The 14,208-nt window shown below is 41.5% G+C and overlaps 1 protein-coding gene across 1 annotated transcript; it reads left to right on the top strand.

Annotated features, from left to right (window-relative positions):
• The first annotated feature begins 413 nt into the window (after positions 1-413).
• Positions 414-14,096, top strand: LOC126404713 (protein mono-ADP-ribosyltransferase PARP14-like). Its single transcript, XM_050068088.1, has 14 exons — positions 414-653; positions 750-874; positions 1,125-2,660; positions 2,749-2,985; positions 4,369-4,593; positions 4,692-4,746; positions 4,920-5,066; positions 8,264-8,326; positions 8,420-8,596; positions 9,684-9,866; positions 9,979-10,605; positions 10,908-11,044; positions 11,211-11,391; positions 13,395-14,096. Exons 1-14 carry the CDS (start codon positions 482-484, stop codon positions 13,685-13,687), a joined length of 4,158 nt encoding a protein of 1,385 aa, XP_049924045.1. The 5' UTR covers positions 414-481; the 3' UTR covers positions 13,688-14,096.
• The last annotated feature ends 112 nt before the right edge of the window (positions 14,097-14,208 follow it).

Below are 14,208 nucleotides of genomic sequence, written 5' to 3'. Positions count from 1 at the left end.
TAATATTCAGTATGATTATCATAGCAAGTGATTACATGACTTATTTTTTTGGAGGTAGAAGTCTGTTTGTTTTCTCAATTTTTGTCATTTGCCGCGATTTCCCGCAAAAAAAATCACATAAAAATGCTGCAATTTTTATCACAATTTTTGACAAAATTGGCCGCAAATTCAAGGGTTCAAGTTTTTTTTGCCGCAAGATCCTGGAAGGACTGATTATCCCTACATTACTGTAACTGACCATAGTTTCTGCCCAACAGGATAAACCAGGGAAATGCCCTTAAACACTCAGCATGAACTAGCTATGTCACAGGGAGTGCCCATTTGCAAATACAGTGAGAAGGAAGTTTAAAAAAAAAAAAAAGAGATAAATGAAAGTGAAAGTATACACAGGTACTTAAGACAACACAGCTCACTCAAGAGGCATGTTGGCATACTGAGAAGTGCTGACCTTATTTAAAGTTTTGAAGGACTGTAAGTAAAAATGGACGAATACCAGCATCCACTGTTCTTCGAGGCAAGAGATCTGACAGACAGAGAGAAGGAGAAAATCAGGAGGCACTTCCAAAAGAGACGAGACTCTGGGGGAGGGGATTGCGGGACGGTTGAAAAGGCTAGAGGCGACATCTACAAAATATGTTTCAAGGAAAAAGAAGGTGAGTTCAGATAACTTGAAGGTAGAATATACTTTGCAGTTTTTAGTTTAAATGTGAGGTTTTCCTGGGAACTTGGATGATGTTGTTTTCTTACAGACCAGGAAAGAGTTTTGCAGAGGAAGTTCCACAACCTCTCCCTTCCTTGCGGGGAACTACGTCTGACAGTGAGCCGAACCGAATCGTCACAGACCACCGATCAGCCGTCGACAAGTCAATCACAGGTGAGTGAACGCTGCCACAGAGACTTCTTTTCAACGCTTTCATAATTACAGTAAACACTGCGTCACAAACCTTTGCACCAAGTGATGTGGTCGGACCAGTTTAGGGGGATTTCTGAGCACATTCAACATCTGATAATAACAGTGCTCATGATCCTGACACAGTTTTTATATCTTTTTGTAATCCACTGATTACAGGATGTTACTAATACACTAAGATTACTATAAATTATTTTTTGTTTTTCTTCTTCAGACATTCACAAAAGCAAACACAAAAGGCCTTGAGAAGATTTTCAAACTGGACATTTTCCTGCTGTATTTCCTGAGAGACAACCCTAAAGCAAATAAAGTCTTACAGAAGCAGCTCTCTTCTATCGGCTGCGTGTTTGAGTTAGATTTTGACGAGGAGGAGGCAGTGGTTAGGGGGGATATTGAAAAGGGGCCTGGGGGAGCTTTTGGCGCTGCAGAGAAATGGGAAATGCAGGTGGATCGCGTCTTCATTGGTCTCACTGAGAGCTACATCTGCTATCATGTGGTCGAGCCAAAAAAAGTCAAAAAATTACTGCAGGACCTCTACGCTGCCAGTGACGATATCAAAGTGTACACAGAGGGCGGTTACGCCGTGGTTGTGGGAGAAGCTGAGGCCGTGAACGAGAGGATTGCCATCCTCGAAAAGAGCATGCCAATACGGAAGGAAATACCAATTGTGGAGAAGCAGTTCAAACTGGTAGAGGATGAGTTTAGTCGAGAAATGCATGCACATTACCCAGAAGTCAGAGTCTTCATAGGCAGCGCCATGATCATCTTGGAGGGCCCTGATGAGGACGTGAAGGCGGGAGCTACGAAACTGGATGAGCTGATCAAAAAGGTGAAAGAAAAGAGAGTTAAGCTCAGCACAGCTTTAATAAGCTTTTTAACATCCAGTGGTGCCATCACAAAGTACCAGGCTCGCTTCCAGCAGATCTTCAGAAATCCTGTTCTCCTAGAGCTGGGGTCAGACCTTGTCCTGTCCAGTTTATCCTCTGACGCCCTGAATGAGGCCGAGGCAGCAGTGCAGAAAGACCTTACTCTGGCCAACGTGCAGCTGCAGGGAGCTGCAGCTGTACTGCCAGATCTGGACAGAGTGAAGGAAATCCTCAACAGAGCCAAGGATGCAGCAAACTGTCGAGAGCTCAGAGTGGAGGTCAGCTTCATCCCGGGACTCAGTGGAACCACAGGCAGCAAAGTACGACTGGTGGGCTACAGTGAAAATGTCAACAAGCTCAAAGAGGTTCTGCACGACTTCCAGATGAATCAAGTCGTCACACACGAAGTACTGAACCTGCCGCGTCCTGAACTGCTTGACTGTTTTGATAAAATCACAGACCTGACTGGCATGAAGAACACGACGGTGACCTTCAAAGCTTCGCACTTTCCATACCCTTGTGTGCTTGTGTCCGGTCCCCGGCATCAGGTCAAGGACGCCCAGGATGCACTGCGCTCAGCTCTAGCTAGTTTAATGTCAGACACTCTGATCCTAGATGGTCCGGGGGCTCAGCGGTACTTCCAAGCAGAGGGTAGAATGCACAAGGAGCTGGTAGAGAGCTCCTGCCAGGTTATTATCAGGGAACAGCAAAGTGTGTACTCCGCAGTTGTCCACAATAAACCACGAACCACCAGCAACCCGGTCTTCAGCAACTCCGCACCCCGACCCACTCCCCCACCAAGAGCTCGCAGCAAAACTGCAGGGGGCATGCCGATCAACAAGACATGTCTGGAGATGAGGATTGGAAGTTTGGTGGATGAGCAGGTTTGAAAATTTCTGTTCTCCTTCACATAAAGTAAAACAGCTGCAGTACAGCCACTCACATTGATATTATTTCCCATTACTTCCACAGGTGAACGTGTTGGTGGTCCCCATGCTCAACAAGCAGCTGGCCTCTACTAAAATTGGTAAATACTTGATGAGTAAAGCCGGGAAAGCAATCGATTCAAAGTTTAAGTCGGTGGCAGCGAAGTGTACCATCGTTCCGGGTGATGTTCTGCTGGTTGATGCGCCTCCAACTCTGGGCTGCTCCAAGCTCTTCTTCATCGAGTGCGTGCCATGGGATGGAGTCCTGGGACAGAGTGTGAAGGTAAAGTGAAATACTTGGTGGATTCAGAAGCGTTGGAGAGAAAACATTATGGGTGAGGGCAGAGAATGAGCTCAAAGTAGAGTCCTGCATGGGGCTGATTTTAAAGACCTGTCCTGAACCGAAAACGTGACATGCCAATACTGCACCCGGCCAGCCACTCGCACATATGACCTATTAGTTCAACAACCTGACCTGACCCACCGACAATAGATGCACGACTCAACCCGAAACCGCAGATCCTTTAATACCCATGCGCCATTTCAAAAAATTTGGTCAGGCAGCACATTTAAGGAGATCATTTTGAGACTTTTTTTTTTCTAAGAAAGTTAAGTTAAACACAACTACTTTACTCTATGCCTGTTTTGGCAATTACTCATCACAACAAAATCAGGTGCTTTCAAGAAATAGACAAGCCAAAAAAAAAAAAAAAACACACAAAAAACATTAAAAAATAATTTTCAAAAACACATCAAGATTCAAGTCAACTTCCATTGGACTTCTCATCAAGACAGCCATCTCTATTATCTGAGGGAATATTTTACGTCACTTTTATTACTGTCTTAAAGTCACACTTTGACCAATTAGATCCCAAAGCAAGAGAAAATAAATAAATGAATTAATTAATTGAATGTGGAATATTATTTATGGAGCAGTGGAAATAGAATTTTTTTTTTACACTTTTACTTGTAATTTTTTACAAACATAGGAAAACATAATAAAATGTTCTTCCTTTCCCACTGGCCTTATTTCACAGGCATCAGTTGGTAGCACCCAACAAAATTATGTACAGTACAAGTAGAATTCAAATTATGCACGTGACTCAAATTTATAAGTCAGTCCACCTTGACCACATATTTGACGACTTTATCATGGTGTACTCTGAGGGACTAATTTTGGGACATTTCATACATGTCAAACTAAGATAGTATTAGGGGTGCACAATGGATGGCAACAAATGGCAACAAATTTTTGGACTTCAAAGCAACACAACTTAAAGTTTTGCATTTAAACTTCAGGACTCTTGGTGACTGCAATTAAGGATTTAAATATACAACTATTTCTTAATGCTGAATTTTTGAAACATCAGTGGTTTGATCCAAACAGAACGACTATGACATTCATGATCTTCAGACAGGGATATGCTTGAGACAATCAAGTTCATACAAAGTGTCACCCTACAGTGTCTAAAGGCAAAAGTTTGAAGTTTCTCCTCAGTCTTTTTTTCATATGACTTCAGTGAGAATTTTCTCTTTTACTGTAAGTTTATCTTTACAAAATTCCAATCTACTCTATATTAACTTACTTCACACATTTTAGAGAGCTATGTTAAATGCAGGGGTAACATTTAACACTTCATAAAATGTGTGATTTTTTGTTTCGCAGGCGCTCAGTAACGGGCTCAGGAGGTGTTTGGACCTGTGTGTACAGAATGGCTTGAGCTCGGTGGCCTTTCCAGTTATTGGACCAGGAATCGTTTTAAAGTACCCACTGGGAGAAGCCATTCAAGTGCTGACTGAGAGCATCCGCCAGTTTGGATTGTCAGCATCCTCTGGGTCCCTCACCACCATCCACATCGTCATTAAATCAGGTTATCCTGACTCTGAGCAGGTGACTGTCACCACTTGTAACTGAAACTTGTTTGTCAGATGTGTGCCTGCATGATATAAAGATAAGGAAGTGTTTAATGCTGGTGCTTTTATTTACAGTGCTACCATGACACCTACAGGCATCTCAGCTCAAATATGACCCAGGGAGGCCAAGGTGAACTGCTTACACTACCACTATTAATTACAAACACAGCCATTAATGTGCAACACTTAAAACATGTTTTTAAGTATTCATTCATTAGAAGTTCAATTTAATAAATTTCATTTTCAGCTATCATATTAAAGATCAGACAAAAATGAAACATGTCGTGGTGCTTTTCCTCTCAGCAATCTTCAGATCCCTCACCAGTGACCTTGACAACATCACAATGACAGTGGGAGGCGGGGTGAAACTGCAGCTGGTGTTTGGTGACATCACTAACGAGACTACAGACGTTGTGGTGAACAGTACCGACTTCACAAATTATGGCATTGGTGAGTGAGCGCTGAGGATGCTTCAAAAAGGCAGGAGCCTAATGACTTTGGTGACTTTTCATCTAGTGTCACCAGCAGGGCGAAGTTTCACTTATTCATTAAAATATCTCAACATCTACGCGATAGTAGGGGTGGGCGATATGGGCCTAAAATATGATGCTATTTCAGGGTATTTTTGCAATAACGACATTCTTGACAATATGACAAATTAGAAAAAAAAACCCATATATTATTAAGAGCATAGAACTGCAACAAAATAAGTGATATGGTTTTACAGTTTGCCTTCACATATTCAGTAAAACTTAAAATGTTCTCTCATTTCGTTAGTCTGTGAACAACAACAGCAGTAACTAAGATCTATCACAAATTACACATTTAAACAGCTACAAATACAAAAAAATGTCCCCAGGGATCTATATATGTAAATCAACAGGTGATTTCCTTCTTTTCGTAAAATCCTAAATGATTGAGTTGTTTTTTCCACCTGGACCTTTATGCTCTGCCATTCATCCTCTAATTATCATGCTGTAGCCTGTGACAGGCTGTTATGATACCACAACTATCGCACATTCACATATGTAGTGTTTTTAAAACTGCGAGCATCATGTAGGTTTACATTACCAAAGGTTTATGCCAAAATCACTTTAAGACGAGAGAGGAGAGGGAGAGACGCTGTGCTGCTGCCAGAGGAGCCGCTGAATGAGTTCCCTCTGAGCAGTAAGTCACTACAAGAGTCTGAGAAGTCCGGGGCTGTTCATAAAACATTCAGGACGCCACGTTTATCCCACACTACTGAAGCTGCTCCTCTTTCTGGAACCAATGCAGAGTCGGTAATAATTTCGCTTTCAGCCATGCTTGTTGTTGCCATAGGTAACAGTATGACATCATATGTCAGCAAGCCGAAATATGACCAGTATCATGGTATGAGCTGTTCATATGATTTAAAAAAATATATAACGGTGTTATAGTGAATGCGGTGATATGGCACACCCCTACCCGACGGCTATGGTTCCCACATGATGCAGACTTCTTCATCTTCTACTTGTCGTGGTTGAGCTAGTTTGGAATATTGCTATGCCAATATGACATTTCTTGTCCCTGTGTTGTGTGAGGTACATTGTTTTAGTTTCTGTCTGCTTATTTTTTCTGATTTTGTGATAATGGACTGATGCTGTTTGTCTGTGTATTGTATGTAATCACCACCTGCTTACACTACACACCAGCTTCAAAAGCCTAATATTTATAAAATTGAATTTAAGACATTGTGAGACTTTAAAAGGACCTTTAGACACCGTGGTTAGCACTCACATTGGATGACACATTGCACACATTGTCCTACAGGAATACTGAAGTCCTTAGTGGCAGCTAAAAGTCCATTTTAGGAAATATGAAACTCACCTGTTACAGAAGAACAGTCACATCCTCAGTAACTTAGTTGTCATGGAGCTGACAGCCAGCACAGCCAGGTAACGTTAGCTTGTTCTCCTCAGGTGTGTCTTTACTCTTCAACATAAAGCACGATAAACTCTGACAGTCATGTCAAAGAGAGTCACAAAAACAGACTGAATATGTCCAGGAAAGCATCCTGATACAGCCTTAATAACACAACTGCGTCACTAACGCTTCCGTTTGTTTTTCATCCAGTCTTTGACAGACGAAGTTTATCAGATTATTATCGTCTCTTACTCCTCAAAGTTATGACTTTTTTTTCATTACAACGAAATTCAACCGTTAATCGTTTTAGCGAAACAACAAACGATATTATAACATACCAAAATGCGTATTAACTTATTTTTAAACGGCTAATGTGGCTAAAACGGAGCTAGCAGCTACATCTTCGGCTTTGGCTAACCGTTGGCTGGTCAACCAAACTTGGCTAGCAGCAGAACCATCTCTCTGACGTATGAGCTTTCAGCAACCAATCAGAGGACGGGGTCAACCGGGGTCGATTTTATATTAAATTAAAATAAATCAATTATTCACATTTAAATACTCTTGTTGTATTCGCTTTTATACAAAGGTTTGATTTAATAAATAGGAAATAAATAAAAAATAAATAAATAAGAAGGGTGCTAGGCCGGGCATTTTTTGGGGGGAGCTGGAGCGCCCCCTGCCGCCGCACCTGCTTTGGTTACAATTACATTTTCATTAGCCTCTGCTTTACTGTCACGGATGTATAAAGACAACTTTACTTTGCGTTTATTGCTAAGTAGTAAAGCCAGCTAACATGCTAGCTATGTTAGCCAGCTAAGATGAAACTAAGATTGTAAGCATGGTCAAAATACAACCTCACAGATACGTCGTATTTAAGAACTGTATTTTACAAAGTAGCAATCTCACAGTGTAAAAAATTGTTAGTAACAAAATATAATAAAAAATACCAAAAATAAAAGTACTCATGCAGAATGGCAAATTTCAGAATCATATATAGCATATTACATTAATGCATAATAACAACATTTAATAATATTCAATGCATTATTGTGTACACCACTTTAATGTTGGATCTGCACACTAAGAAATTACTCGTGGGGTTTGTGGATAAAGCTTAAAATTAAAAAAAAAAATGTAATCAGTTGACAACTTATTTTAAGAAGCTGGTCAAAATCAAGTTTTTAGACATTTTGAGTAGGATAAAATTAAAATAAATATGTTAAATAAAATAATATGACCTATAAATATCACCTCAACTTTTGGATAAATGTTAAGTTGGTCCAACTTAATTGAATTTTTCGAGGTCAAAGCAAATCATGTTGGTCATAATAATAATATAATTGAGTTTGTGGGATTATAGGACTCAAATTGTTACCTTGATTTTTTTCAAGTTGAACCAATGGGTTATTTTGTAGAGTGTGGGAAAGGTGGAGCTAGTGATAACTACTTTTCTGTATATACTGCTGTGTATCTTAATCAAAAAATCACATCAAAATGTATTAGTTGACTCCTGTTTTGTATGAAAAATCTGAATCTGCAAATAATCTATGTGGTGGAGTAAAAAGTACAGTATCTTCCCAAAAGTCATAGTCAAGTTAAAGTACAAAGAAGTATAAAATGGAAAAACTCATCTCAAGTACACTGTACAAATTGTACTTCAGTAGGCCTACAGTGTTTGAGTAAATGTACTCAGTTACTTTCAGATACTGATGGATGAAGACTCTTGGTTTTGTTCTATTATAAATGTAATCTTTATTTCACAGACGGTGTGTGCAAAGACATCTTAACTGTAGCTGGACCAGAGGTGGAAGCCGAACTTAAAGCAGGTGAGAAGAAAAGAGGACCAGCTAGACATTTTAGAGCAACACACACACACCGACAGCTTCTTACTCATCTTGTCCTTTTTGTGTCGTGTGTAGCACAACCTAACGATGGAGACGTTGTTGTAACTCAACCTGGATCTTTCCCCTGTGGGGCCATTTTTCATGTCTGTGGCAAAAAGGATCCAGTCCTCACTGAACAACTGGTGTGTCGCATCATTGAACGCTGTGAATCATATATGTATGAGTCTGTCGCCATTCCTGCTATTAATGCTGGTAGGTATTTTGTGGGACATCCTTGATGTTTAAAGACACACACACACAGCTTAATGTCAGTTTTGTAAGTTCAAGTCAGTGTTGGTTTTAACTCTGCCAGTAAAACATTTGAATTGTTTAAGCATGTGGATGGATCACTGGACGGGCCTACCAGGAACAAATAAACCTTTAAAAAGACACAAAATGACACCAAGAAGACAAAAATATACATCAAGGGACACAAAATGACAACAAACACACGCAAAGGAACTACAAAGAGACACAAAATGACTACAATGAGAAACAAAACGTCCAAAAGACACAAATACACCCTTAAGAGATACAAATTGACCTTTAAAGAGACACAAAATAACAACAAAGAGAAACAAAACAACTACAAAGAGACACAAAATGACGACAGAGACACTAAGGAACTACAAAGAGAAAAAAAATACATCAATGGGACATAAAATGACCAAAAACAGATACAAATATTCACAAAGAGACACAAAATAACAACAAAGAAAAACAAAACAACCACAAAGAGAAACAAAACAACTACAAAGAGACACAAAATTACCACAAAGAGACACAAAATTACCACAGAGAGAAACAAAGTGTTCAAAAAAGACACAAATATACCCCTAAGAGACACAAACTGACCTTTAAAGACACATAACGACAACAAAGACACTAAGGAACTACAAAGAGACACAAAATGACTACAAAGAGACCCAAATACACATTGAAGAGACACAAAATGACCCCCCAAAAAAATACAAATTTCTGTCAGAGAGGCACAAAATGACCAAATAGACACAAAATATCTTTAAAGAGACACACAATTACAACAAATAGATGCAAATAAACTACAAAGAGAAACAAAATGAACAAAAAAGGCACAAATATACCCTTAGGAGACACAAAATGGCCTCAAAAAGACACAGAAAGATTTCAAAGAAACACAAGATTACCACAAAAAGACATAAAACAAGGTAAACCAGCTCAAAGTCTGTGTGTCTTGCTCTCATGTAGAGGAGGTGGTGTGGCATTCTGCATGTTTGTGCCCAGGGGACCAGTGTCTCATTGTACGTCCATGTTTGTGCAGGAATCGGTGGGTTGGAGCCCGGTGTCGTGGCAGGTGCCATCCTCCGCGGGGTCGAGACTGCTACGTCGTCCACTCCTCTTAACTCTCTCACCGACATCCGCCTCGTCCTGTTCAAGATCAATGTCTTCTTGGCCTTCAAAGAGGAGGCGATGCAGAGGTTTTCCACTGCAGTGATCCACAGAGGTGATTCACAAGCAGCCTTCTTCTCTCATAGCTGCTCAGAGATCCGTCTCTTTTCATCAGAATTATTTTCATAGATATTGTCAGTGAGTGTTTCCTTTGACCTTCCCTGCAGTGCCAGCACCTCAGTTACCTCTTGTACAACAACAGCCGCCACCTTCGTCAGTGAGCACAGACTTAAGCCTCTTCTGTACCAACTCCTCAAGCCAGCAGTCCGTCTTTCTGTTTCTGGGTCTCTCCAGACAGGATGTAGACAAGGCCAAGGCCAAGCTGGAGGAACTGTACCAGGGTCAGTGCTCCACTCTAACCTTCACAAAGGAGGAGCTGGCAGGTCTCACCCAGGACGACATGAGGAATCTGAAGCAGCTGGTGGAGACAGAGGGTCTGTACGTGCAGAAGGACCAGTCAGGCCAGGGCGCCTTAACGGTGAGCGGGCTCAAAGACGGAGCCAACAAGGTGATGCAGCTGATCAACGCCTCCCTGCAGGGCTGCCTCAGAAGAGAAAAGAGAGCAAGGGAGGAGGAGGAGCTGTACGCCCGTGTGGCCTGGTGCATCCTGGGACACAGCGGCAACTGGGAAAGGGTCCCCAAGACAGCCAATTACAACCTGGAGAATAAGGAAGTAGCGGGAGGGATAGTGGACGCACAGAGCATCCAGTGGTTCGTGGACCTGCCGAGGATGGAGGCCACGAGACTGGTGAGTGGACAGACGGTGAAGCTGAAGCGACTTCAGCATCTGCCAGGTGAGAAGATCGTTTTATTTTATGTTACAAAAAGAGACAGACAGATACTGGAGAGTAAGACCAATCACAGTATTGATACTTGAGGATGATATAGATCAAAATGATCATCATACGCGCCATTATCAGAGTGCTCTCCACTGAGCAGTGGTAGAAAGAGTCAAGTAATTTTGCAGAGAGGTTTGTCCTCCTCAGCGTCCCAAGGAAGAGTAGTCTTTACAGTCCACTTGAGGTCCTCGCTGATGTGGTTTCCCAGGGATCTAAAACCAGGGACCTTCTCCATTTTGTCCTCTAACTCCTTTCAGACTTCACTCTGCCTCTGTACTGGGACAACATGGCCACTGATGAAGCTTTGAAGCTGGTTCCACTGCAGCCGTCCTCCGCAGAGTACTGTGCAGTGAAGAGGGACTTCAAACGAACTATCTCCAAGGCTGTGCTGAAGGTGGGCAACATTCACTGGACGAGACGTTTCAGTATCGGCAGACATTCAGGCTGATAGTTTAACAGCTTTCATCTACATGGACGGAACTTTTTTCATGAGAGTGTTGCATGTACATTTAGTATTTTTTGCGTAATATCTGTGTTGGACTTGTTTTGTTTCTTGACAGATCGAGCGCGTGCAGAACATCCATCTGCGACGCGCCTACGAAGCCCAGAAGAAGCACATCTCTGACAGGAACAAAGAGCAGGGCGGAGCAGGTGAGAAGAATCTGTACCACGGGACCACGCAAGACAACTGTGACTCCATCATGAAGACGGGGTTCAACAGGCGCTTTTCTGGACAGAACGGTAAAGATCTTTAACACCAGTTCGCAGTCATAAGTAGTCATTGTTTCCACAGCGTAGGATCAGACGGTGCTGCTTTTATTTCCAACACTTTCTTCTATTCATTCAGAACAAATCACATCTGTTGCCTCTGATTTAGAAAGCATCACGTCCTCCTGTATGAAGGGAAGAACCTGATTATTGGAGTTTAGAGGAGAAAATGTTTGTTAACCTACGAACCTATTAGTACATGATAGAGCGCAGGGTCATAGCAGCACTGAGAACCTGGGTTTTACATTGTACAAATAGTCCTGTCAGGTAGGGAAATACCAATTCAATTCAAATTCAATTCAATTCAATTGAAAGCTACTATGCTTACATTTACTTCTGAGTAAAACTTCTCCTCTGAGACTGCCATTCAGAGATTGTCCTCACTGGAAAAAAATCACAGTATTGACCATTTGTTTTAAGACTTAATATGACCGTGTTTATTTTTTCCTGACCATCAATCGCCAAAGCTTTAGAGGACAAAATGCACCTTGTCTCCCAACAGCTTCTTAAACCATGAAAATGGTCTCTAACCAAGTAGTTGCTTAGACTCCAGATGAAACAGCATTTCGACTATCTAGATTCAGTCTTGTGACGTATTTCTGAGTGAAACAGGCTGCGTTCAGCCATGACAAAATGAAGGAAGAGGTTTATTTAAACTAAGACAGTGGTGCACTGAACTCCCTGTACTGCCTTTAAATACGTCGGGGTTTAAATGGTTTGATTCAGTTCAAGTCAAAGGGGCTTTATTGGTCCAGGAAACATGTTTACACTGCCAAATCAAGTGTGAAATAAAGACAAATTGTACGTACAGTAAGCAAAGATCTACTGGATTTTGGTTGATATAGATGTCGCACACACAATATGAGAAACCTCAAAGCCCTTTGCACACACGAACATGTCGTTCAACCCAGAAACCGCAGCAAAAGGGTGCACACTGTTGTCGGATTGAACCAAGCAGCAATCGCCTGGGCTGGAAAATGAAGGCGGCACTAAAGCAGCAGGTCTTTAAATAGCTACTTGAGGCTAGCAATGGAAGACAGTCACTCCCAATAGACCTCCATGTTAACATGCATGACTTCACAGCAGAAACAAACATGTTTACAGCCTGGTACAAAAACAGTTTCGGTCTCTGTAGCTAATTTCAACGTTCATTACAGCTGTAAGTGAATTTTTATTTCATGTTTACATTTTATTAAGGTTTGGAGTTATGCATAATTAAGGTGGGCCGCTTTGAGTGACAGGCTGTCTGCCAATAGTGCCCTCTGGCTCTCAGTCAGAGAGAAGCGCTCGCTTCTGGCTCCAAATAACCAAGATGTCGACGGCTGTAATGCCAAACTTGAGGCTTCAAAACAGGAGTCAACAAACCAGTGGGTGACGTCACGGTGGCTACATCCATTATTTTTACAGTCTATGGATTGAACATGCCCCAGTCGGTATCTAGGGGAACACCCACAAACCGTCCTATCCTGTTAGGCTGAGAGTGAAAACAAAGCTATGCTACCATGCTAAAGAGTTAACGTGTGGCTTTCTGCACGTCAAATAAACTTAAAAATCCAAAGTTAAAGGGTATTTTTTAACCTGGACCCTATTGTGCCATGTTTTTGTGTCTGATAATGGGAACAACCTTTTTAGAATTGGTCCAGTATCGAGCGAGAGCAGTGGCCAGACTACGATGTAAACACTCAGGGCATGTTCGCACCTTTAACTGAAAGTGTTTGTTTTTGCCACTGACAGGCTCAGATTGTTATTAGTGTCTGACAAGATTACTGAAAGGATCCCTACAGAGATAGACCTTTAACCACCCCAAAATCTCTACCAACAAACCCACCAGACTCGATTTAAACAAACAGTGATTTATCATGGTAAAACACACGTAAGTTTTAGATGAGAAACACTCTTATGTGTAGCTTTTGTAACATATGGATCATTTTCATCATATAAGGTCTTGTTAATTTCCTCTCTCCTCTTATCCTCAGCAACTTCATTTGGTCATGGAACCTACTTTGCGGTGAACGCCAGCTACTCGGCCCTCCCCACCTACTCCAAACCAGCTGCCGATGGCTCCCAGTTAATGTTTGTGGTCCGAGTCCTGACCGGCGTCTACACTGTGGGCCACAGCGACATGAGGGTCCCTCCTCCTCGCAGAGACCTGGGACCTCACGACCGCTATGACAGTGTGGTGGACAGAATGGACCATCCCAACATGTATGTTGTGTTCCACGACAACCAGGCGTACCCGGACTACATCATCACGTTCAAGCGACAATGAGGGGAACACTACGTACTTAACACTGTGCAAGTTACTGTAGATAAGTGTATTAAGAATAAAGATCAGCTTTAGATTCTTAGTTATATTTGGGGGGGGTTTAACTTAAAGTTATAGTTAGACAGTATTTTTAAGAGTTAGTAAAATTAAGTTTTGATCATATATACATGTAAATGTTTAGTATTTAATGTTTATTAAGGATCTCAGGATTATTCTCCAGTTTACATCCAAAGTTTTCGGCACAAATTAAACTTGAGCTGCGTGGGTACCTGCGAAGCAACTCCTCCAGGAATTAACTTTACTGCTGCACTTTTGTTTTTTAGATTACAAGATGTACTGTAAGTGGCTTTTGATTTATTTGTCTTGTATCTTTACTGCCAATCTAATTCATAATAAAAAGTGTCAAATCATTGATGCTGTCTCTGTTGCTCATGAAGTAAAGACACCATGATGAAACCAGTCATCACCACTAACACACACACACACACACACACACACACACACACTTGGAGAGAACATATCGT

Source organism: Epinephelus moara, chromosome 17, assembly GCF_006386435.1.
Source record: "Epinephelus moara isolate mb chromosome 17, YSFRI_EMoa_1.0, whole genome shotgun sequence".
NCBI classification, from domain to species: Eukaryota; Metazoa; Chordata; class Actinopteri; order Perciformes; family Serranidae; genus Epinephelus; species Epinephelus moara.
Note: the sequence above shows the minus strand (reverse complement) of the source record. Positions and strands in the feature narration are given on the sequence as shown.